This window comes from Danio rerio, chromosome 11 (genome assembly GCF_049306965.1).
Source record: "Danio rerio strain Tuebingen ecotype United States chromosome 11, GRCz12tu, whole genome shotgun sequence".
Classification (NCBI taxonomy): domain Eukaryota; kingdom Metazoa; phylum Chordata; class Actinopteri; order Cypriniformes; family Danionidae; genus Danio; species Danio rerio.
This window is the reverse complement of record NC_133186.1, coordinates 5,995,684-6,020,986: the sequence shown is the minus strand read 5'-3', so window position 1 is coordinate 6,020,986 and position 25,303 is coordinate 5,995,684. Positions and strand designations below refer to the sequence as shown.

General features: G+C 38.6%; 1 protein-coding gene across 22 annotated transcripts in view; it reads right to left on the bottom strand.

The window, feature by feature from the left end:
* dazap1 (DAZ associated protein 1) overlaps positions 1-13,617 on the bottom strand; it is a 43,359-nt gene extending 29,742 nt beyond the window's left edge. For 21 of the 22 annotated variants that reach the window (XR_012386823.1, XR_012386822.1, XR_012386825.1 and 18 more), the window contains exons 1-6: positions 13,463-13,617; positions 12,608-12,648; positions 6,403-6,569; positions 6,165-6,230; positions 5,632-5,739; positions 5,092-5,140 (exon numbers count right to left, since the gene is read on the bottom strand). Coding sequence is in view for 18 of the 22 variants with exons in the window: in XM_021479636.3 (XP_021335311.1) it covers positions 5,092-5,140; positions 5,632-5,739; positions 6,165-6,230; positions 6,403-6,569; positions 12,608-12,648; positions 13,463-13,530 (499 nt within the window). In the remaining 4 variants the exon portion in view is untranslated. The remainder of the gene's footprint in view (positions 1-5,091; positions 5,141-5,631; positions 5,740-6,164; positions 6,231-6,402; positions 6,570-12,607; positions 12,649-13,462) is intronic. The other variant, NM_001173504.1, reaches the window with a different exon arrangement.
* Positions 13,618-25,303: the final 11,686 nt, after the last annotated feature.

The window sequence follows — 25,303 nt, the reverse complement described above, 5'->3', positions numbered from 1 at the left end:
AAGCTGTGATTGTTTAAAAGAATGAAACTATTTATTAGCAGTTTTATAGTTAAAAATATAAAATTCTGCTCAAAAAGTGTTTGTATTACTTTTACAAATAGTCAACTCTATTTTGCATACAAATCTAAATGGACAGATTTCAAATAATGTTTTTGCTGAGACGCCTAGTCAATTTGAGAAAACATGAATTATTTTGTATACTACATTAAGATGTAGTTTTGAGTTGCGATTACGCAATGACGTCATCACACAAAGAAATATGCTAATAAAAACGTATTTATTGTGCATCTGGATGTAATGTTTTAATGTAAAATAAAATAATACACTGCGCCTCAGAGAGTAGAGTCATGACGGGCTTACGCTTGTCAGATACTATGTAATGACGTCACTTCTATGCAAATTAGCGCGTGATGTCATCTGGCAACATTTAGCTACTTTTCAGGCAGGCTTTAAGTACTTTTCATTGGGAATAGTTGACAACTCTGATCGCTGATTGCCGATAGACAACACGATTCTGAGCTGGCATCGCGATCCTCCGCCCCCGTCGCAGCAGTAATTTGCTTGCAAAAAATCCACACGGCACTGTTAACACTAATACGTCTTAGTTTTAAAATGGCATTTTAGAACGAAAACAATCCACGTCAACACTGGGGTTTCACCTAGAATTTCTGAAAAGCCCTGATAAACGCTTTTCACTTGACCACACACACATACAAACACACTGTCATGCGCTGCAGCATAAGAGCGAGTCTGAGCTCCAGCAGTCAGCGGGTGCTTTGAGCACAAAACCCCAGAGATCAGTGCACGTCAGACAGTTTATCAAGGATGTACCGCTGGATCGCGTCTCACTATATTTGTTAAAACGTGATATTTAGCGACTCTTCTGTCTTTTTAATCTATCAGGTAATGTGTTACAGCATCAGTACACTGCTTCAATTGTTCGCTTTTACGCTTGTACTTAGTAATGTTAGTGAAAACCTCAGAAACTGTTGGTTGTGCACCTTTTTTACCAACCAAGTTTGTTGACGCCATTATATATGACTCTGCCTATTCATTCTACTGACAGGTGGTGATTTGTGTGTAATTTATCTTTATTTATTCATGATTTGGTTATCGGTAAAACAAAGACCATGCAGGTCAGACAGTTGAAATGGTAGGCTACAAATAATAAATTCGATATGAATTAATTAATTAACCAATAATAAAAATTCACCGCCGCCTACGACGAAATTAGACATTGTACAATGTCAAATTGGTAGTCATCGCCCAACCTTAAAACATACAGCTACTGAGAACAAAACCCTGACTCTAGTGTATAAATATTTTAACACTGAATTTCTCAACAGGAACCCATAAGAAAAAGGAAGAGTCGCAGTGTTTAGCTGGGTACAAGCTGAAGCATTAACCGTGTTTACACCAGAGAAACGGACATGAGTGCGTTTCACACCAGGCCTTAATCTGTGTGGTGCCACTATCTGTACTGTATCCTACAAGAAAGAACAGACATATCTCAGGAAAAACGTTAATGCATTCAAACACTTGACAAGGAAAACAGGGACATAAAAAGAAAGATAGAAAGGCTTACTTAAATGCACTACATTGCAATAAACACAGATTTTGTAGATCAATAAAATATAAATATGCATAAAAAAAACTTACTTAAATATGTCTACAGGTTAATAGGAATTAATTTTAGTGGTTTGAAATTTAATAAGACAACTGCAAATGTTCACAAGACAAACCATTCCACATGAACCCAACGAGAGTGAAATGTCAGAAGCATTTTAGGTGGAAACATTTTCTGGGAGACAAAGAACATGGCTGGAGCGGATGTCAAAATTACACTGCAAACTTTGCATGAACACTACTGTTTTTTAAAATGAAAAGGCTGTTCTATTTATTTCTTCAGTTTTATTGAGGGCTATGTTTCACATTGAATCATGTTAGTGCCACAGTCCATTTTACTAGATAACTGTTATGGACTGTTATGGTCAGCGCTGGGGAAAGTTCCTTTTGAAAGTAATGCATTACAATATTGAGTTACTCCCCAAAAAAGTAACTAGTTGCGTCACTTAGTTACTTTTTATGGAAAGTAATGCATTACGTTACTTTTTCATACCTGCCTGAGGCTTGATGTCTTTCAGAACTTGCAGGGTGTTTTTTTTTTTTTTTTTTTTAAATAGAGGAGCTCTGCATTTACCAACACAACAAATAACCTACACTTTCATTTACCTTAAAAAAGTAATAATTAAAAAAAGTTAGAATAATGTTACCTTCTGAGAACTTCCTGATGCTGTACATGCCGTATATAAAATCAATGTCCATTGAGACAATAATCCCCTTTTCTTTTATGTGTTCAAAAAATGACAATACTTCTATCTCAAAAATGTAAGGCTCTGCCATCTTGGTTTTTGTCTGAACGAATTAATAACTAACCAATAAACCCATTTAAACATGATTAAGACAATTCTCCGATTAAGATCTTTTGACTATTATGATTATCTTAATCCGACTAAAGTCATAATCGAACTAAACAGAAATCAAATTAAGACATGTTGAGTATTCCGATTGAATACTGAAGTGCAGTACAGACGTGTAAACACCGCAATCAAACTATTAAATTACATGAAACTCTGGAAGAAATGTGGATAGCGCAGTGATGCAATGACGTTAATCGATCTATGTGCTATAACGTGTAAAACGGGATCATGAAAGGCACATTCAAAAAGCAACTCATGTAAACACCTTTAACATATTATTGTCTTATTCAGATTAGGGCAAATGATTCGATTACTCATGTCTAGGCCTATACGGAATCTGTGCTCAGAGATCCCCATCATTGAGTCTTTTTTTTTATGGTGTAAATCTGAGCAAATTTATTCTGTTTTTTATCATTTCAGAAATATTATTTACATTAGAAAGTGTTAATTTGATTTATTTACAATACAGTTTGTAAAGTAATATTAACTGTCTTTTAGTGGATATATTATATGAGAGACTTGCTTTGTTTACCAAATAAAGTGGATCTAATTGAATTTTGCATTGTAAACATTGCATACAAGTTAAAAAGCTTTTATTTTTAATTTCATATATATTAAGGTTTTAGTTATGATACGAATAATTCCTCAGACTTTTTACAAAATTCTCAGCAGAAATAGCAAAAATGTCCGCAGATTCTGTCTGACCCTACTGATGTCCATGTAAATGTAGTCAATGACTGTGATTCAACATGATTACACTGATTTCAATTCAGCAAAAAGTTTTTTAAAAAGTGTAGTCATTAATCTAAAAAGTCACTTGAGTCACATCTTTAAAAAAGTAACTCAAATATTATCACTTAATTTTTTAGGTAATGCGTTACTTTACTCGTTTCTTTAAAAAAGTAATATTATAACGTAACTCATGTTACTTGTAATGCGTTACCCCCAACACTAGCTATGGTGAATAGGTAATGGCTGGATAATAAAACAACGGCTCTATTAAAGTGTTTACAAAAATATAATGATCACATGTTGTTCTGTTATTTATTTTTTACCGTGGAATTCAAGTCGTATGAGTTCTTTAAGAAAAGTATAAACTCTGTCAAACATTTTTCTATTAAAATGCAAGACACAAACAAAAATACTTTTTTTTTTTTTAGTAAAAAATGTTGAATTGATTTTTTTTCAGAATTTTCATGGCTAATGTAGTTGTGATCTTTTAGTCTCAAAGGCAAAATCTATTGTTGTTTTTCATTTTTTAAAATGCACCATTAAAATGGCTAATGAACTTTAAAGGGCACCCATTTTACCCCTTTTTCAAGATTTAAGAAAAGTCTTTTGTGTCTCCAGAATGTGTTTGTAAAGTTTTAGCTCAAAACACCCATCAGATTATTTAATATACCTTTCAGAATTTTGAATTTTTCTGCTCTGAACACTGCTCTGTTGCCTGTGCCTTTAATGCTAGCTCTCCCAGCCCACCGTTAATCTCCGGCTGCGTCAGATAAGCAGCACAGTGACAGACATGAAGGAAGCAGATCTCACGTAACGTTTGTGAGAAATACCACAGTAAGAACTTTCCCAATGATTATTTGATGTGGAGTTCATTCAAGCCTTTCCGCCATGATGACTCACACTTTGCACTGTTTTTGCACAGCAAATGTGACAGGACACTTGTTAATATCCACTGCTGTAAAGATATCCTTTATGTACAAAATCAACCTGATTTAACATCCACAATCCGTGATTGAATCGTCTTATTTTATAATTGTCCTGACATGCGAATGTGGTGATAAAGATGGTAAAAATCGATGTAATTTATTAAACATGCACCATTTTAAAAACATTATATACTCATTCTTGATCACATTTGATGATTGTTGATGATCACAGTCAGCTGAACAGATCTTTTAATCCTGGTTGCTTTGTGCACGTCCTGTCTTGTTGATATAATTATACATGTTACTACGGGGACATGTTAATACACAGCTGTCAATCAAACCAGTGGGCGAGGAAACCACACTTGTGAGTCATATTGCAGTGGGGCCTCAAATTGGGAGAGATTTGGATCCTATTTTAATGTCAGGAAATGTAAAAAAAGAGACTTATTTTGTTTATATCACTCCAATATGACTGTAGACACACAGTTCTGTCCAAACAGCTCACAAAAGATGATGTAGAGATCATAGGTGCCCTTTAAGTTCATTAATAAACCTCCTGCATGCACAATCATCATTTTAAAAGAAGTGCCTCCAATTCTGTAATTACAAAAAAAAAGATGTTTCTAAAAGAAATAAAAGAACAGCAAACAGGTTTGAATAAAATAAAGGAAAAAGCACTTTTAATTTCTGGATGAACTACTCTTTTTTTAAAAACAAGTGGATCTGCAAGAAGCTGCATTATCTGAGCACGTTTAATGCAAATGTCGGCGTGCCATGTGGATGCTGCTGATTTGCCACCATGCAAAAGTTGAGACGCACCAAACCAAGCATGGCGCACACATGAGAGGGACGGATGGCCTGCGTGATGTTCGCTTCTCTTTGGGTTGGAATAGTTTGTCTTGCGGATGAGGTGAGAGAGACTGAATGGGAGCAAATATGAATGTGTGGTTTACCTCGAGGCCTCTGTTTCTCTGCGTCATAGATCATTACCACCTCTGTGACCTTCAAAAGGAGAACAGGACCCGTGAAGGACAAAATGGAGAGCAAAAAGGCATCATATATAAAATACTTCATACAGAGGGGTCTAAATGTGTGGCAAAATGTACGATCTACGTATAAAATAATGCTCAAATGGACCGTACTGACGATCTGGTCCTTTTGACCTCCACTGTAAATAAAGAGTTCAGATGCAAAAACCTTTAAGTGCCGTCTGAAATGTTCTTCTAATATGAGCATTTTTCTCAGTCTCCTGCAGTTAATAGATTATTTTCATTACCTTCAAAGTGAAATAATTGAACATAAACATATGAGGCTAAGAAAAGTGTCCGTTCAAGAAGAACGTTTCAGACAGCATTTAAACCAGACTGAATCTGAACTCTTCATATGCTCTTTTGAACACTGTATAACAATACTATGATTATTTTTTTTCTATTAGAGTCATCACAGTCTCAATGAAGACAAATGGTACATTTCTGCATCTGTGTCCATCTCACCACTCCAAATCGGTTGAAGTAATCCCTGAGTTCAGCTTCACCGCAATTATGAGGTATTCCACCCACAAATATCTTCTTAGATTTATTACTGTCACTTTTGCTTCCTTTCTAAAAAAAAAAAAACACACACACACAAAATGTTTTAGCTTTTCTGGGGGAAATAAAATAAAATTAAATTAAATTAAAATAATTAATTACAAATAAAATTTAAAAAAATAATAAAATCCAATCAGTTTTTTAATAAAATAAAAAATAAAATGAAAAAATAAAATAAAATAATTAAATAAAAAAATAAAAATAAAAAAAATAAAATAAATAATAAATAAATAAAATAAAATAAATCCAATAAAAAATAAAATAAATTAATAAATGACAAATGAAATTAATTTAAAAAAAATAAACATAAAATAATTAAATAAATAAAAAAATTTATTAAAAAATAAAATTGAATGTCTTTAAATAGCTTTCAGACTCTAATAATAAAACTTTTAAATTTAAAAAACTAAAGTGGCTGAACATTTTTAAGTCCTTACCCAGCCGTCTTTTGTCCGGGTCTTCTCGGGCTGCATACCTCTCGGTGTACAAGGCTTTGGGTCGATCTACAAGAATATACAGACAGCACTTACTCAGTAAAAAAACATCTAAACCATTATGCCATTAGAACAGAAGTTCTTGACTCTGAGGGTCACAAGCAGCAGATGTCTTTAAGTGCATTAAATGCGATGCAATTTTCAAGACTAGGCAGAGTGATTTATCGGTCATTTTCCTCACATTTCTTCCATCCAGGTTATGAGGTTTGGTGTCCAGGACCGTGCGTACGCAATTGGGGTCTTTAAACTTCACAAAGCCAAAGCCCCTGGACTGATTTGTGCTTTTATCTTTCATGATGACGCAGTCCACAACCTCTCCGTATTGAGAAAAGTAGTTTCGTAAAGTCTCTAACAAAACAAGGAAAGAAACAGTTAGCCAAAAGGTGCATTAAATACATGATGATCAGGGGTTCTGAACTGATGGTGTTCTGACAGGATCACATTCAGAAAGCTCAGTCAAAAATTCCGTTACATAAAAAATAGAGTTGGGCGACACGGTGGCGCAGTGGGTACACAATCACCTCACAGCAAGAAGGTCGCTGATTCAAGCTTCGGCTAGGTCAGTTGGCATTTCTGTGTGGAGTTTGCATGTTCTGGCCCTGTTGGCATGGGTTTCCTCCGGGTGCTCCGGTTTCCCTCAAAAGTCCAAAGAGCTAAAGCTAAGCTAAATTGGCCGTAGTGTACATGTGTGAATGAGTGTGTATGGGTGTTTCCCAGTGATGGGTTGCAGCTGGAAAGTCATCCGCTGCTTAAAACATATGCTGAATAAGTTGGCGGTTCATTCCGCTGTGGCGACCACTGATTAATAAAGGGACTAAGCCGAAAAAAAATTGAATGAATGAAAAATAGAGTTGGGCAGCACAGTGGTTAGCACTGTTGCTTCAAAGCATGAAGGTCTCTGGTTTGAATCGCGGCTGGACCAGTCAACACATGTTTCAGGACACACGATCCAGGCGACATGATCTAGGCAGGGACGAACCATATGTGGTTATGATGGATGTCATTAATATATGTTTATATATAGTGTTAATAAATATTGTACCCAATAGACAATAGTGTACACTATTTCAAAAATATGCAGATAGAGATGATCTAGGCGAGACAAAGTAATTTTTTATTTTAATTTGAGTAATAAAACTGCACAAATGTTAAAATGGTTACGATATAATAATGAAATGACTGAAATGGGAAACACTAAACTGTTGACAGTCTAATGAACAGTAATCGTAGCACAGACGGTCTCGATCGCCATGTTCGTGAAATTCAGTAGGTGTTGATTAGTCATCGTTAAACTTAATTAAGCATACATGGTTTGTCCCTGCCTAGGTCGTGTTTCCTGGATTTTGTGTCCTAAAATGTATGTGGGTCTGCAGCTGGTGTGGAGTTTGCATGTTCTCCCCATGTTCACGTGGTTTTCCCCACAGTCCAAAGACATGCAGTGTGAAGCCTGGTTTATACTTCTGCGTCAAGTAATCGGCGTGACCCACAGCGCCTGCAACGCGCCTAGCTGAGCATTGAAATTTCAACATCAATGCTCTAAAATGGAAAAAAGTCACTTTAACCATTCACCGGAAATAAATCAGTATGAAAAGAAACATTAGCTCTGCAAATATCCTAGGTTATTTAGACATTGGCTGCTTATTAGTACTTATAAAGCACATATTCTGTACAATAATAAATGCAGGGTTTCACATAATTCATTCATGTTGTCCCAACAAAAGTTGATTATGTTAACTTAACACTTTTAACAAATTTATGTGGATTGAACATAAAAAAGTTAAGTTGTCCAAATGAAATCTCAAGAATTGTGTTGTTTAAGCTCATTTTAATTAGGTAGTTTGAACAAGTTAAAAAAAAAAAAAAAAAAAAAAAAAAAAAATATATATATATATATATATATATATATATATATATATATATATATATATATATATATATATATTGAGTGTATGATCTTATTCTACATCTCTCCTACCCACTTCCTAAACTACCTTAATAAGGAGCAAATGAGGTGTTTCTTGAAGCAAAAGTCATAGTTAATGACTTGCTAAGACTGAGAATTGAACCTTAAAATAAATTGTAACCAAAAACGCTTTCCAAATAGTCCTTTTTAATCATTTGCTAGGATTGTATAGATAGTGTATTGCAATATATATCACAGAAAGACTAAATATCGCAATTTTTCCAATATCGTGCAGCCCTTGTATGATTTTTTGTTATTAAAAAAACGATTAACTCTTTATAGTGGCGGGGGGACATTTTGCAATTGTTTGAAACTGTATGAAGCCTGTTTCAGATACATCTTCCAACACCAAACTGAGGTGCATTTCCCAAACAATGACATAACTCACGGCTGAGCTATCATAGTACGATGCATCGTTTGGGAAAAGAACGATGCAGAGACGAGTGTTTCCCAAAACGCAAAGTTTCTCTGTCGCAGATCCATCGCTTAAACCATGTTAGTTATAACGTAAATCGCCCACAATGACGCTCTGAACGGGGCGGAGGAACTACATCATTAGAGAAGAACCCCATCATTTCTTTGTGCAAATTATATTGTTTTACACAAACAGGCAATTAAAAAAAGTCCGATATTAGTTTTGGTAAAATCACGCACTCGCTTTCCATATTAACCGAATTATATGTAAATGCCACATATAGAGCCTATGTTTCCTTTACAAAATTGAGAATATGACATCTCCTATTCCAAAACTATATTCTAATATCATATATCAATCATATGAATAAATAAATAATGAGGCTATTTATTAAGAAATGAAATTTAATATTTATTAAACATTAGGAAAAGAAAAAAATCCTAATTTAATAATATTAATATTAATAATACTAATGATGATCATGAGGATGATGATGATTATTATTATTTTGTTATTATGTGTTAACAATGAAAAAAACAATTTTATAATAATATTAACAATATTAATGATGATGATTATTAGTATTATTAGGTAGGGTATTGTTTATATATTTAAGTCTACTTTAACAATTTGACAGTTGTAAACCACAGCAGAAAGTTCTAACCAGCAGGTCCATGTCATATACAGTACAGATACTTAATAAATAACCTACTATAAATTAAAATAATTAATGCATGCTTTTTGTTTTCACAAGCTTTGGAGACGTTACATAAATTCCTCTTTTATAATAATAATCCCTAATAATAATAGGTCACCTATAGCTTAGCTTTCGCCATGAGGCGGTGTTCAAAATGATATCAATGTTTTCAAAGTGCACTGCGAAGGGAGCACAATTGTAAACATGAAGATCGCTAAAACTGAACTGTAAAAATAGTTTGAAAGCAAATTACACTCAAGGGAGATGACCTTAATGCTTTTTTATTTTTAATAATTCCAACTTTGAATGTTAGAAAGTTCTAAATGAATTGGGCATGGGGGGATAAGTGGGAACAGCACACAGCCAGGAACTGTTTCTAATGACAGCTCCAGAGCTGTAGTTGCGAGTGCTCAAGTTTGCGACGCAGTTTGCGAATGTTCATTGGAGCGACGGTTTTGGGAAACGGCAAATCAACAAACTATGTTTGTAACGACGGAACTTGCGACCTTAGTTGGCTAACGATGGTTTTGGGAAACGCATCCTTGAACGGCAGTGTACCAATTATAACCTGTTATTCAATCGTTTGCATTTGCAATTGTATAGATACAGTATTTTTCACTGTACACAAGTAGATAGATATGCAAGTAGATACGCAATTTTCCAATATCGTGCAGCCCTAGTATGAACGCATGATTAATATATTTTATTAATAAAAAAAAAGGTGAATTCCTTATAGTGGCAGGGGGAAACGTTCCAATTATTTAAAGCTGTATGAAACCTCTTTCAGATACATTTTTCAACCTACCTGAATGGCAGTGTACCAATAATAAACCACTACTGTAGGCGAGAGCACAGCACAAAGTAACACTTTTGGGTTTTGGCTAAATAATGAACAAAGTATTGGGGTTAGACAAACCATTTGTTTTTTACCAACAACACATAAGCCTCTCCTACAAATGAGCACTGGTTGTATGATCGCCGGACTTCTGGTTTCTATGCACTATTGCCAAAAGTGCCAGGAGTATAAATGTTACTATTTACCCCACCTGCGGGGCAAGTTGTAACAGATAGAGGGTTAGTTGTAACACGTGATTTAAAAGGCAGATTTCACACAAGTAATTTAAATCCAGTTTACTTTGAACAGTAGCTATATTTCTTCAGTACTTATCTCAATTTATTTTTAATTCTACATAGCACAGTATGTTCATTTATTTATTGGATAAACACATTTGGATTTGTTTAGAATATTATCCATTATTATACAATGCATTTATTTGTAGTATTGGCAATAAAACATTTTTTTTTTGTCGATTAAAAATATTTTCTATTGAAAACATGGTAACACTTTACAATAAGGTTCATTAGTTAATGCATTTACTAACATGAACTAATCATGAACAACACATGTACAGCATTTATTAATCCTAATTGAACATTTACTAATGCATTATTAACATCCAAGTCCATGCTTGTTAACATTAGTTAATGCACCGTGAGTTAACATGAACTAACAATGAACTACTGTATTTTCATTAACTAACGTTTACTAACATGAATAAATACAGTAGTAGATGTATTGTTCATTGTTTGTTCATCTTAGTAAATGCATTAATTAACATTAACTAATAAATTTTATTGTAAAACGTGACTAAAAACATTTTATGTAAAAAGTTTTAAAGATTACACTCAAAATCCAAACAATATTTTCTTAGTTTAGTTGGTGTCCAACATTGCGTGACTTATTTGTAACCGCCTGTTACAACTAACCCCGTTTGATACATCTTTTAAAATGGTTTCATCTTTTAGACTAGAAGACGGTAATCACAACAATATAAGACTTTACGTTCATACTTTTACAGATATTTTTAAAATAAAAAATATTGACTAATAAAAAATACTTATATGCTGCAAAAATGGTTTCTCCTGTGTTTCTCATTCAAATTACATCAAATGCGTTCATACTAGGGCTGCACGAAATTGGAAAATTGCGTATCTACTAGCATATCTATCTACTTGTGTACAGTAAAAAATACTGCATCTATACAATTCCAGCAAACGATTGAATAACAGGTTGTAATTATCACACTGCCGTTCAAGGATGCGTTTCCCAAAACCATCGTTAGCCAACTAAGGTCGCAAGTTCCGTCGTTACAAACATAGTTTGTTGATTTGCCGTTTCCCAAAACCGTCGCTCCAATGAACATTCGCAAACTTGAGCACTCGCAACTACAGCTCTGGAGCTGTCATTAGAAACAGTTCCTGGCTGTGTGCTATTCCCAGTTATGCCCTTCTTCAATAACTGACAGGAAGACGTCTGCCGACAATGTGGTAAAAACCTCTGAAGCATGCCATGGTCAACCCTGAGCGAACACCTTAAAACTCTGTGTTACATTTAACCCCGCGTTACTTTGTGCCCCGCGCTCCCCTAGTTACATCTCGGTTTAGCAAAAGATTTGTCATGTGTGCACGAGTACAGCTCTCCAACACACTACAAACATCTCACTTGGCTTTCCCAGAGGTCAAAATTCTACTACTATTCGGTTTTTATGCAGCCAGCAACATGTCAAAGCATGAAAGGCAATTATAAATATCACATAAAACATGACAAGTGTGACTGACTGAGGGTGATATTATATGGAAAACGTATTAAAAATAGAGTTTTAAAACACACACACCACACTACATAAATTCCCATTGATTTCTTCATCGCATTGTACACATGCTATTTGATACAGGCTTTATCTGATTTCTGTTGCTTGCGTCTAACCCAGGCTCTCTCACATGCACCCACATACTGAAAAGGCAAGCTCAGCCCCTCAGCGGCAACCTGGTTTCTATACTCAGAACATGCTGAGCTGATATCTAGGTTTATGGAGAATATTATCTCCAGAAGTGCAGAACACGACTTGAAATAAAACGCACTACAGTGATACAGGCTTGCAGTGTACACGTGCATTATTTAAGAGCATCTACATTGCAACTAATGCTACGGCATGTAACCAGTAGAGGTGAAGTTGGCTTAATATTCGCACATTCGTTCATTTAGAAGTCTCTATATTGTTTGCCATGTTACTTTAAATATTCGATCGGAATTAGCATGCATGACTTGAAATCGACAACAATACTGTTTATTTGACTGTGAGCAATGTTGTACTTTGATAGTCATTTGCTGCTATTATGATTTCGCTATTTAGAGTTTGCAAATAACACATTTATGAAATTATATTATTAAGGGGAAAGTCTGAATGTGCGAATATAGAACCAACTTTACCTATGAAACCATCAGGTTTTAACACAATGATTGCACTCACCCTGGGTGGTGCTCCAATCCAGTCCACCCACAAACAGCTTCCTGCAACAGAAAGATGAGGGAACGTCATAATGCATTCATGTTCATTCAGAAACCAACATGAGTCAAGGTGAAGGAGAAAAAAAAACACGTTTGCCCTTGGCACTGGAAGCCTGATCTGACTGATCTGTGCGGTTTAACGGGTCATAATCATACAGTCAAATAATCCAGACCCACTCCGAAAGCTTCTCATGAATGAGCTGGTATACAAAATCTAATGTCATCTGCTGCAGGCTTGGTCACAGGATAACACTGTGCATGAGAAAGTCTTATTTTAGTTAGATTATAAATACTTTAAAGCGTAAAAAAACCTTCCAAAATTACTGTTTGAATAAAAAGAGTGATGTAAAGCTCAGGTTTGTGATCACAAACCTAAATAATAACAAAAACTCCTCCAAAATAAAGCATACAGATTGAATGAAAGGGATATTAAGCTCCAGTTTTTTGTTTGTAGAACTTACATTATACACAGACAGTGATATAATACTCCTGTTTGTGTATAAGAAACTTGCAGAATAAAGAGAGTGTGCTACACAGCCCCGGTATCAGAGCTTTGACAGCTGATCCTTCTCGCCAGTTTATCTTCTGCTTCGTTATTCAAGCATCTAATCAGTTAAATGTACCGAGAACATGTTGTCCTCGTGCTCTACATATTTAAGGAGTTTGCTGCTGCTCCGGTGTGAGTGCGGTGCGGTGCGCGGAGGACTGGTTCGCTGGTATCTGCTGTCCTCCGGGCGGCCCGCTGCGCATCTTTCTCCGCTGGAACGGGACGAGTGTGAAACATCCAAACAGTGTCATGTAACACATCGTGTCTTACCCGATTTCATCTCCAGCTAAGTTGCTGTTCATCTCCGTGGCGAGGGTTGTGGACGGGAGTGCTGACATGGGTCCGCTCGCTCGGTCTCCTGCCGGTCTCCGCCGCCCGGGAAGGTCACACTCCGCTTTCGGTTCAAACCGAATCTGCGCAACACTGACGCGAGCCACGGGGCGCCCCAGCAAGGGCGGTGCAATGACAGAAGGGCATGCTGGGAAACCGAGTACACTTAAGGCTTAAGAACAAAAAGAGGGCTTTGATACGCTAGAAATATTGACCTCGTAGTTTTATCTCTGTTTTATTTCAAAAGTTTACAAATATGTAAACTAAAAACTAATAATAATACAAATTATGATCAAATATTTATAAAGATTGTGGGTGACATTTGTACATTTTGTGTCCTCAGAATGTGAGAATTATTTTATCTATATCAGTAAAAAATAATAGCATCTTTATAAATAAAACAGTACTATAGGCTACGGTGAATTACGGTTTTTGATTACGAAAATGGCATTCAAGAGTTCACACTTAGCTGATGATTGATTATAAGCAAGTTTGGCATGCTGTCCCGGGAGAGAGCCCTGAGCTCGAAGGTTCTTGAGCCCTGGGCTCCCTCCCGTTTGGAGGAAGAGAGGGGAGCCTCGAGCTCAGGTAGATCTCGACAACTCCCCTTTTTATAATAGCTAAAGATTAAGATTGAAGGCTATTAAAAGATATGCTGCATTATTAGATTACCTGTATTGAAATTTAGATTTAACGATTAACTTGTTGTACATGTTTTTGGAATGTGGGAGGAAACCGGAGAACCCGGGGAAAACCCACGCAAGCACGGGAAGAACATGCAAACTACACACAGAAACGACCACCGGCCTGTTAAGGAACTAGAACCGGTGACGTTCTTGCTGTGAGGCGACAGTGCTAGTCACTGAGCCACCGTGCTGCCCTATGGAGGGAAAGGTGAAAAGGTAGGGGTGGAAGGGGGGATTCTTCAAATCGAAGATGACTGTAGTGAGAAAACCCTGGCTCTTTATAGTGGTTAGGAATGGCCTGATTGGTGGATCAAGCATGCTAATGCAGGACCAGCCGTGTTCAATCATAATCACGTGCTCCTCTCGAAATTAGTTTATGAATAAACTTCACTTCAAGAGTTCACACTTAGCTGATGATTGATTATAAGCAAGTTTGGCATGCTGTCCCGGGAGAGAGCCCTGAGCTCGAAGGTTCTTGAGCCCTGGGCTCCCTCCCGTTTGGAGGAAGAGAGGGGAGCCTCGAGCTCAGGTAGATCTCGACAACTCCCCAAAATGCTCCGCTCGGGACAGCAGCCGCGTATTTGAAGAACCCCCCAAAAGGCACAGGAGATTAATGCCATATCCGGCTGCTGAAAAGTGATACAGAAATAGCTTGGAGGAGCAACAGAGACTGGTGTGGGTGTAAAAATTAACTGAAAGTGCTTATGTATGACTATGTGTGCTCCCGGGTTCTGTTAATTGTAAGGACCAGCGGGAGAGTGAGTGGGGTAAGTGTAAAGGTTTAAAACATATGTGGTGAGTTTCGTAAAGGTTTAGTATAGTAGTGATGGAAAATAAAGCTGTAAGGTTCTGCGGAGCTGTAGCTGCAGATGAGAAGCGGTTAACTGATTAACCGCTTTGGCAGTCCAATGGGGAGTGTGTCAGTAGTGGTATGGATAAATGGTAGTGTGCGTGAGCTCCGGTGGAGCGACACTGCTGCAGCAGTGGTGCAGGGGGGATGAAGCTCGGCTGAGCGTCTCTGCGACTGCAGAGGTGCGATGGTAGTCAGTACTAAGGGGAAGAATACGCTTCTGCAGCAGCGTTTTAACTGCTTTAGCAGTGCTGGGAGTGACAGAAGTGGTATAAGTGTAATGGAAGTGTGCATGAGCTCCAGCAGAGCGTCACTGCTGCAGCAGTGGTGCAGGGGATGTAAATGATGCTCGGCTGAGCGTCTCTGCTGCTGCAGAGGTGCAATGGAAGTCAGTATTTGTAAGGGAAATACGCCTCCGCAGGGACGTTTAACTGCTTTAGCAGTGCTGGAGAGTGTATCAGTATTGGGTTGCTAAATGAAAGTGTATATGCGCTCGCTGAGCGTCACTGCTGCGGCAGTGATGTGGAGGGGAGTGATGCTCGGCTGAGCGTCTCTGCGACTGCAGAGGTGCGGTGGTAGTCAGTCCTAAGGGGAAGAATACGCTTCTGCAGCAGCGTTTTAACTGCTTTAGCAGTGCTGGGAGTGACAGAAGTGGTATAAGTGTAATGGAAGTGTGCATGAGCTCCAGCAGAGCGTCACTGCTGCAGCAGTGGTGCAGGGGATGTAAATGATGCTCGGCTGAGCGTCTCTGCTGCTGCAGAGGTGCAATGGAAGTCAGTATCTGGAAGGTAAATACGCCTTCGCAGAGACGTTTAACTGCTTTGGCAGTGCTGGAGAGTGTATCAGTAGTGGATTGCTAAGTGGAAGTGTATATGCGCTCGCTAAGCGTCACTGCTGCGGCAGTGATGTAGAGGGGAGTGATGCTCGGCTGAGCGTCTCTGCGGCTGCAGAGGTGCGGTGAAAGTCAGTTTCTAAAGGGAAGTGCGCTTTGGAGAGCTGATTAACAGCTGTGTAGCAGATAGGAATCAGACACAGTAGAGCGACTCTGTGGCTGCAGGGGTGCATAGGTATTCAGAGTCTGGTGCATTATATGTGTGAAAGCAATACATGTTCCCGCTAAGCCTTTACAGCTGTATTATAGCGGGGAGTGTGGTGATGGAAAATAAATTGATACTACAATGCAATGTAATTAAGTGGAGCTGCTGTAAAGGTGTGATGGTGGTCAGTATGTAAGCAATACGAGTTCCCGCTAAGCCTTTATGGCTGTATTGTTGCGGGGAGTGTGGTGATGGAGAATAAATTGATGCTACAATGCAATGTAATTAAGTGGAGCTGCTGTAGAGGTGTAATTGTAGTCAGTATGGAAGCAATACGAGTTCCCGCTACGCCTTTACGGCTGTATTATTGCGGCGGAGTGTGATAATGGTAAAATTTTTTGAAAAGTGTACATGTGAGCTTTTAAAGAGCTTCACTGCTGTGGCAGTGGGAGCTTGGGGCTACCCCTGTGGGAGTCCGAGCTGCGGAGAATGAGTGCAAGTGAAATTAAAAAATTATGAAGAGAAAGAGAAGGGAAGTTTAATAAAATAAAAAGGAAAGTTTAGTAAAAATGAGTCCTATGCAACTAAGACAGAAAGTAGGAAGAACAGACAGAGTCATGCTGCTTGGAAACTAGGTTGAAGTCTGCAACCGAGAATCAGCTGGGCTTCTCTGAGGAAATATTGGCTGAGGCAAATTGAGGATTTAGAGGTGTTAGAGGACCAATGACAGAGTTTATATCTGTTGTTGGAAGACTGTTCAGGCAGGGTGTCACTGCTGCAGCATTGGTGCAGGGGAAAAAATAATCTCAGCAGAGCTTCTCTGCAGTTACAGAAGTGCAATAAAATCAGTGGTGCAGAGAATTAAGGCTAAACAGCCGTCTCTGCAGTTGCAGCTCAGGCAAAGCTTAACTGTTGCAGCAGTGGTGCAGAGGGAGAATAAGGCTCGGCAAAGCGTCTCTGCAAGAGCAGAGGTGCAGTGGTACTCAGTATTCGAGTCTCACATGGAAATACTAAGTACTATTAGCAGTGATATTTAGAGATGAAAGTGAAAAAGGGGCTCAGCTAGAGCGTCACTGCAGTTGCAGTGATGTTAATGGGGTGTATAGTTAAGTGGAGCACCTAAACAGTCGATATTAGTAAGTTTTGAGTGCTCCCGCAGGGACGTTAAATACTGCCTTTAGTGATATGTAAAGATGAAGGTGAATAAGGCATATGCTAGAGGGTCACTGCGGTAGCAGTGGTGCTTTGGGTGTGCAACTCTGCGGAGCATTTCTGCGGCTGCAGTGGTGTAGTGGGCCAGTATGGAGGCAACTTGTGCTCCCGCAGAAGCATTTACTGCTGTATTAGTGCGGGGAGTGCAACGATAGTGGTATTTAGAAAATTTGTAAGTGTATGCAAGCTCATTTAGAACGTTCCTGTTGCAGCAACTGAAACTCAAGACAACCCCTGAATTGGTCGGAGCTGTGGTGAATGAAAGTGAATAGAAGTATAGGATAGTTTAAATTTGGAGAGAAAAAGTTAAAGCTAGAAAAACAGGGAAGGGTAGTGAAGGAGCTCCTATGTTAAATAGGAAGGGAAATCGGAAGGAAATGACAGAGTCATACTTCATACCCAATAATGCATGATGGTGGAAGTTGGCTGGAGAGGATCGGCTGGGCTTCCCCGAGGTGGTATTGCTCTTCTGTGGTGTAAAAATGCTAAGAGGTTTAGAACCAGGGCCGGAGTGGGACACCTTTTCAGCTCTGGAGTTTCAAGCCTCAGACCGGCCCACCTCAGTTCACGACTGACTATATTAAAATAAGTAAATAAATATTTCCAAATCAGTTTCTAATGGCACTATCATGTTTTTTTTTTTTTTTTTTTTTTTTTTTTTTTTTTTTTTTTTTTTTTTTTTTTTTTTTTTGAGAAAACAGCTGCTTTAGAACTTCAAATGTTCTACAACCCTAACAGTATTATATGTCTTATCAAAAAATGAAAACACTAAATTACTCTAGCAAGGATCGAACCCAGGTCCGCAGCGTCTTAACCTAACGTGCCAACCACTCGACCACAACAAAAGAGAAAAGTTGTGGTAAAATAATGAATAAAAAGCTGTGGTCAAGTAAATGAATTAAAAAAGTGTCACTGCTGAGAGCAACAGATTCTGGAGCTAGGGACACCGGCCCTCGCGGCCAAAATAAAACAGACCGGCCCACCGGGAATTCTCCCGGTCCTCCCGATTAGCCAATCCGGGCCTGTTTAGAACAGGTGTGTGGGGGAACGGATATCATCCTGCATCCCTTCATCCTGCGAAGATAGATCAGATATGGTTAGGTGTATCGTTGGATTGAAATGTCATACTTAGTTCAGAAGACTTAAATTATAAAGGCTAGTGTGAATATGGCATCGAGGGTGTGGGCTATGTGAGTGGAAAAGTGTCATTTGCAAAGAGTGTAAATGTATTTAGAAATGGATGTGGAGTGTAATAGGTTGGATGAGGGTCAGCTTCTGCAACCAGCTGACATGATCTCTGAAATGAGAAAAACAAGAGAGAATCAGAAATGACATTACAACATGGTACATGTATGGCAAACACAATGAATTATTTTAGCTGATAACCATGCGGGGCGTCTTAATAAGAGCATGGGCAACTAAGTGTGGAAGTGCCTTTGTTAATGCATGGTACGAAGCCTCATTGTCGCAACGAGCAAAGATAGTAGAGGTAGGCATTTGTCCCTCCTAAGGATGGCATATTAAATGGGAAATCTGCTCGACTAGTGATCCTGATGTACCTCTTGAAGACAGGGTAGGTGGAATTATAGTGGAGTTTAAACCCCTTGGTTTGTATCTAACGCAGAGTCAATTGATGAAACATCAGACATGTCAGAAATGTCCTCCTCTTATTCGTGGAAGTCAAAGCGGGAAGTTTGTTTCTTTGCTGTTTTCACATCTAACCAACTTGCCATTATAAGCTTATGGCTTATAAGTGTATGGACATGAGTCACTGGGGCATATTACGATTGGACTTCTATGCCTAATGCATTGAATGTTTTTCAGTAGCAGAGTAAACTTTTTAGAAGTTAAACTGCTATCAGATGTGGCAGTTTTTTTTTTTTTTTTTTTTTTTTTTTTTTTTTTTTTTTTTACATTTTATAATTATTTATTTTCTTTATTATTTATTTATTAATTTATGTATTTATTTATTTATCATCTGCCAACATCAAACCCTGAACTTAAAATTAATGTCACCATTTAGTAGTAATTGTGTAAATGTAATGATAATCATTCATGAGCTTGTCATGAGAGAGGGTGGGACCATCTCAAATTTTTGAGAGTTCATTGGATGGTGGCGCTTCTCCTTTCAGCTATTGGCTCGAAGGAGTGTCAATCAAAGTTGCAGAAAAAGGCTGGCGGCCATTTTGTTTGCCAGAGAACTAGTGTTATGATTGGAGACGCTACTCTATTGAATGCACCACAGCGACTAGTTTGGAGGATTAACATGGATGTTTATCAATGTATGCATAAGTTGTGGACTGATGTTTTAAGGATTGGATTGTCTACAACCTTGATTGAGAGGTGAGTCATTCTATTCACGCTAGAATCATCCTTTAAAGATGGATGTTTAATCTTAGTTGTAGTTTGTGAGGCTTCCCCTTAAAAAGTGTCATGCATGTTACCGCTGGTGCACCCCTAGAAGAGAGTTCAGCTTGAATCGCAGGCATTGAGAGTTTAGGCAAAGTTCATGGATGGTGATCGAGTGTTTACTGTGATCTTGTTGGAGAATTGGGTTGAAGACACAGAGATTGCATTGTGTGAGGCAATTGAAGTAGAAGGTTGAGAAGTTGTAGTTGGATAAGTTGGTGTAGCTGGAGAAGTTGATGTAGCTGGAGAAGTTGTTGTTGGAGAAGTTGATGTAGCTGGAGAAGTTGTTGTTGTTGGAGAAGTTGATGTAGCTGGAGAAGTTGTTGTTGTTGGAGAAGTTGATGTAGCTGGAGAAGTTGTTGTTGTTGGAGAAGTTGATGTAGCTGGAGAAGTTGTTGTTGTTGGAGAAGTTGATGTAGCTGGAGAAGTTGTTGTTGTTGGAGAAGTTGATGTAGCTGGAGAAGTTGTTGTTGTTGGAGAAGTTGATGTAGCTGGAGAAGTTGTTGTTGTTGGAGAAGTTGATGTAGCTGGAGAAGTTGTTGTTGTTGGAGAAGTTGATGTAGCTGGAGAAGTTGTTGTTGTTGGAGAAGTTGATGTAGCTGGAGAAGTTGTTGTTGTTGGAGAAGTTGATGTAGCTGGAGAAGTTGATGTTGTTGCTGGAGAAGTTGTAGCTGGAGAAGTTGAAGTAGCTGCAGTAGCAGTAGCAGTAGCAGTAGCAGTAGCAGTAGCAGTAGCAGTAGCAGTAGCAGTAGCAGTAGCAGTAGCAGTAGCAGCTGATGCAGAGCAGTGTATTCTTCAAATCGAAGATGACTGTAGTGAGAAAACCCTGGCTCTTTATAGTGGTTAGGAATGGCCTGATTGGTGGATCAAGCATGCTAATGCAGGACCAGCCGTGTTCAATCATAATCACGTGCTCCTCTCGAAATTAGTTTATGAATAAACTTCACTTACGGTGACACAGTGAGTAGCATGATAGCCTCACAGCAAGAAGGTCGCTGGTTTGAGCCTTGGCTGGCTCAGTTGGTATTTCTGTGTGGAGTTTGCATGTTCTCCCTGTGTTGGCGTGGGTTTTCTCCGGGTGCTCCTAGTTCCCCCACAGTCCAAAGACATGCGCTATAGGAGGATTGAATAAACTAAATTGGCCGTAGTCTATGAGTGTATGGATGTTTTCCAGTAATGGGTTGCGGCTGAAAGGGCATCCGCAGTGTAAAACATATGCTGGATAAGTTGGCGATTCATTCCGCTGTGGAGTCCAGATTAATATAGGGACTAAGCTGAAAGAAAATGAATATGATAAGAAACAGGGTGGGGCGAAGCAGTGGCGCAGTAGGTAGTGCTGTCGCCTCACACCAAGAAGGTCGCTGGTTCGAACCTCGGCTCAGTTGGCATTTCTGTGAGGAGTTTGCATGTTCTCCCTGCGTTCACGTGGGTTTCCTCCGGGTGCTCCAGTTTCCCCCACTGTCCAAAGACATGCTGCAGGTGAATTGGGTAGGCTAAATTGTCCATAGTAAATGAGTGTATCAGTGTATGAGGGTGACAGGCCGGCCGGAATGTGTAAAAAAGTCGTTATCATATGGACTAAGGCCAAAGAAGAAGAAGAAGAAGATAAGCCACAGTGGCTACATGATTAGCGTGCTTGGCTCACAGCAAAAAGTGTGTTGGTTTGAGTCCTGGCTGGACAAGCAGGCCTCTCTGTAGAGTTTGCATGTTGCATGTTGGTTGTGTTTCCCAGCACTGAGTGTACAAGAGTTGTGGCAGAAAGAGCATCCGCTGTGTAAAACATTTGCCAGAGTAATTGGCGATTCATTCAGCTGTAGTAGTAGTAACCATTGATAAAGGAGGGACTAAGCAGAAGGAAAATGATAGAAAACACAGGTTTAAATTCATTTTGCCTAACTATTTCAGCAGAGCTGCTCCCAGAATTTTGACCTTTTATTTTTCCCATAGGACATTTAAAGAAAAAATCTGTCATTGTAAGAACCAAACCAAGGATCTGCTAATGGCAGCAAAAGATCACAAAATTTGATTTGAAGCAAATAAAAAAATAAAAACTGGACAAAAAGAGGAAAAAAAGGACTAAAAAAATTAAAATACAACAAATTAATTTAAAACTAATATTAAAAAGGTGGCAGCTCAGTGGGTGGAGTTGTCGCCTCAAAGCAAAAAGGTCACTGGTTCGAGCCTCAGCCGGGTCAGTTGGCATTTCTGTGTGGAGTTTGTATGTTCTCCAGGTGCTTCGGTTTCCCCCACAGTTCAAAGACATGCGCTATAAGTGAATTGGGTAAGCTAAATTGTCCATAGTGTTTGTGTGTGATGAGAGTGTATGGGTGTTTGCCAGTGATTGGTTGCATCTGGAAGGGCATCCGCTGTGTATAACATATGCTGGATAAGTTGTCGGTTCATTCCGCTGTGGCGCATCAATGGATTTGCTCCTCAGTGTTTGGACTCTCAGCGTTGAACATTAAACCACACTGAGCTAAACTGAACTGAACTTAAACACTGAAAACTGAACTACACTGTTTCAATTTATTAAAATCTTCTATGTGAAGCTGCTTTGACACAATCTACATTGTAAAAGGTGAATTGAATTGACTTGAATTTCATTGCAATGCCATGACACAATATAACCATGCGTTCTTGATTGCTGGTAATTTTCCCTGTTGGGAAGAGGTAAAATAAGTCATATTTACTGCTGATCATCAGTTGGCAACCCTTTAGATAAGCCTGTGAATAAAAACACTTGCTTTGTTTTTGTTTACTCCATGTAGTTCTGAGAGCTGAAGTGCATATTTTGATTTCTCAGATGCATCAAGGTAAGTGCGCAAAGTTTTCACTCTCACTCACACAAGCACACTATAATATGCTGTACCACTTATATAAAACCCAGAAACTAAGCTTATTTAACTTATTTATTTATCATCTTAAAGGGGTAATGCCAGCGGATGATCAACAAATACCAAATTTAAACAAAAGTCCTTCAATTTGCTGAAACAGAGAAAGTTGTGGCAAAATTAAGACTCAAAAGCACCCCACAGTGGATGAAAACATCCCCAACAGAACATAAGAAAATATACCCTGCTACATCATTACACCACCACCACCAGCCTGAACTGTCAATACAAGGGTCCATGTTTTCATGCTGTTTACACCTCTGACCTTACAATCTGATCAACCAAAAACCATTGTATGCATTTAAAGTTATTTAAATCACCTTTCTTTCCCAAACTGATGCTCGGAGTAAACTTCAGAAGATCATCTTGACCTTGTCTGAATAAGTCACAGCCACATGATTACAAATTAGACATTTGTATTAATAAGCAGATTAACAGATGCACCTAGGGGATGCAGTGGCGCAGTAGGTAGTGCTGTCGCATCACAGCAAGAAGGTCAGTGGTTTGAGCCTCAGCTAGGTCAGTTGGCATCTCTGTGTGGAGTTTGCATGTTCTCCCTGCGTTTGTGTGGGTTTCCTCCAGGTGCTTTCCCCCACAGTCTAAAGCAGTGGTCACCAAACTTGTTCCTGGAGGGCCGGTGTCCGGCAGATTTTAGCTCCAACCCTAATCAAACACACCTGAACTAGCTAATCAAGGTCTTACTAGGTATACTAGAAACACACACGAGAGTGTGTTGAGGCATGTTGGAGGTAAACCCTGCAGGGACATCCCCAACAGACCGAGATTGGTGACCCAATCTAAAACATCCAGTACAGGTGAATTGGGTAGGCTAAATTGTCTGTAGTGTATGAGTGTGTATGTTTCCCAGAGATGGGTTGCAGCTGGAAGGACATCCGCTGCATAAAACATGTTCTGGATAAGTTGGTGGCTGTGGTGACCCTGGATTAATAAAGGGACTAAGCCGAAAAGAAAATGAATGAATGAACAGATGCACCTAATAAAGTGGTCGGTAAGTGTATATATAAATATGTATTGAAAATATGAAGACAGACTGGATTGTGTCATTTGTGTGGACGCAGAATATAAAATCTCTTGGTAGAATTCATGGGTAAATTCAATAGGGAGATTGCTGGGACTGTTTGGCCATCCACATTTTTCAAAACATCTTCTTTAGTGTTCAGTAGAAGAAAGAAATATAGACAGTTTATGAGGATGAGTAAATAATAACTGAATCTCTTTATATCAGCTCGCTTATTACAAGAATGACTCCAAAATGCAGTCTGGTTCTCACACAAATCCATCATGACTTCCAAAGGCTTGAAATAGTGTGCACGCTGTATTGAGTATCTTTACAGTACTTTAATGGTACTCTTAAAGTCCCCATTTATTGTGATTGAATGGGGGGGGTATGTTTTTAAAACCTATTTTTTTTATTCACTTAAGAGTCACCTGCAATGAGTGAGAAGAGAACCACAAATCCTTTTTTTGCGTGAAATTTCAGTTCTGAGTTTTTGAAATTGTGATTCAGTCAGTGGTGCGAGTATTGAAAAATCATACTTGAGTAAAAGTACCATTACTTGCCTAAAAATGTAGTGAAAGTAGAGTAAAAGTGCCTGTTGTAAATGTTACTTAAAGTATGAGTAAAAAGTAGCTCTTTTAAAAGTACTCAAGAGTAGTCAATGCATTTACATGTCATTTGTGCATCCGTGTAAACGTAACATTCTGTAGTGCAGTGGTTCTCAAACCTTTTTCATCAAGTACCACCTCAGAAACAATTTGTCTCTCCAAGTACCACCAAAATGAGCAGTATTGAAATACAGTAGCGTAGTAGGCCCAGTAAAGCAGCTACAACTCTGCACGGTTAAAAAAGACGTGGCAGATTACCTCAGAAATATAGGCTATATGTCATATAGGCATATTATATACATAATTTCGGTAAATTTTGAAATGTGTGTAGCATGTACATGACATATTTCATTCCTCCGCGTACCACTAGAAGGAAGCCTGCGTACCACTAGTGGTACACGTTGATTTTAGGTTAAATGGTGAACATTGGTGTCGACTTCTGAAATCAACTCGATTTTCATTTCCAAACAAAATGTGACGTCCCCACAACGTTGGGGTAAATCAATCAGACGTCATGTTGATGTCTTGTGCCTGCTGGGTGTTTAAGGCCCTTTCGGTCATCCTACAGTAAACATCGGTCATCTTCTTATCAGTGATATGCATCTAAACCAGGGGTGGGCAATCTCGGTCCTGGAGGGCCGGTGTCCAGCACAGTTTAGCTCCAACCCAATTCAAACAGACCTCACTATAGAGTTCAAGTGATCTAGAACATTGGTTCTCAAAGTAGGTGTCGGGACCCCTTGAGGGGTCGCAGAACAATGAAGGGGGGTTGCCTGGTGATTTCCAAAAATCTACTTATTATTATTAGACCATAAGAATTACCATACTTTATCCATTACCAACTGAAGAGAAAAAAAACAGTCGTTTATAGTTACTATAGTAGCTTATTTACTTGTTCTATTGCAGTGGTTCTCAAACTGTGGTACGTGTACCACTAGTGGTACGCAGGCTTCCTTCTAGTGGTACGCGGAGGAATGAAATATGTCATGTGCATGCTACACACATTTCAAAATTTACTGAAATTATGTATATAATATGCCTATATGACATATAGCCTATATTTCTGAGGT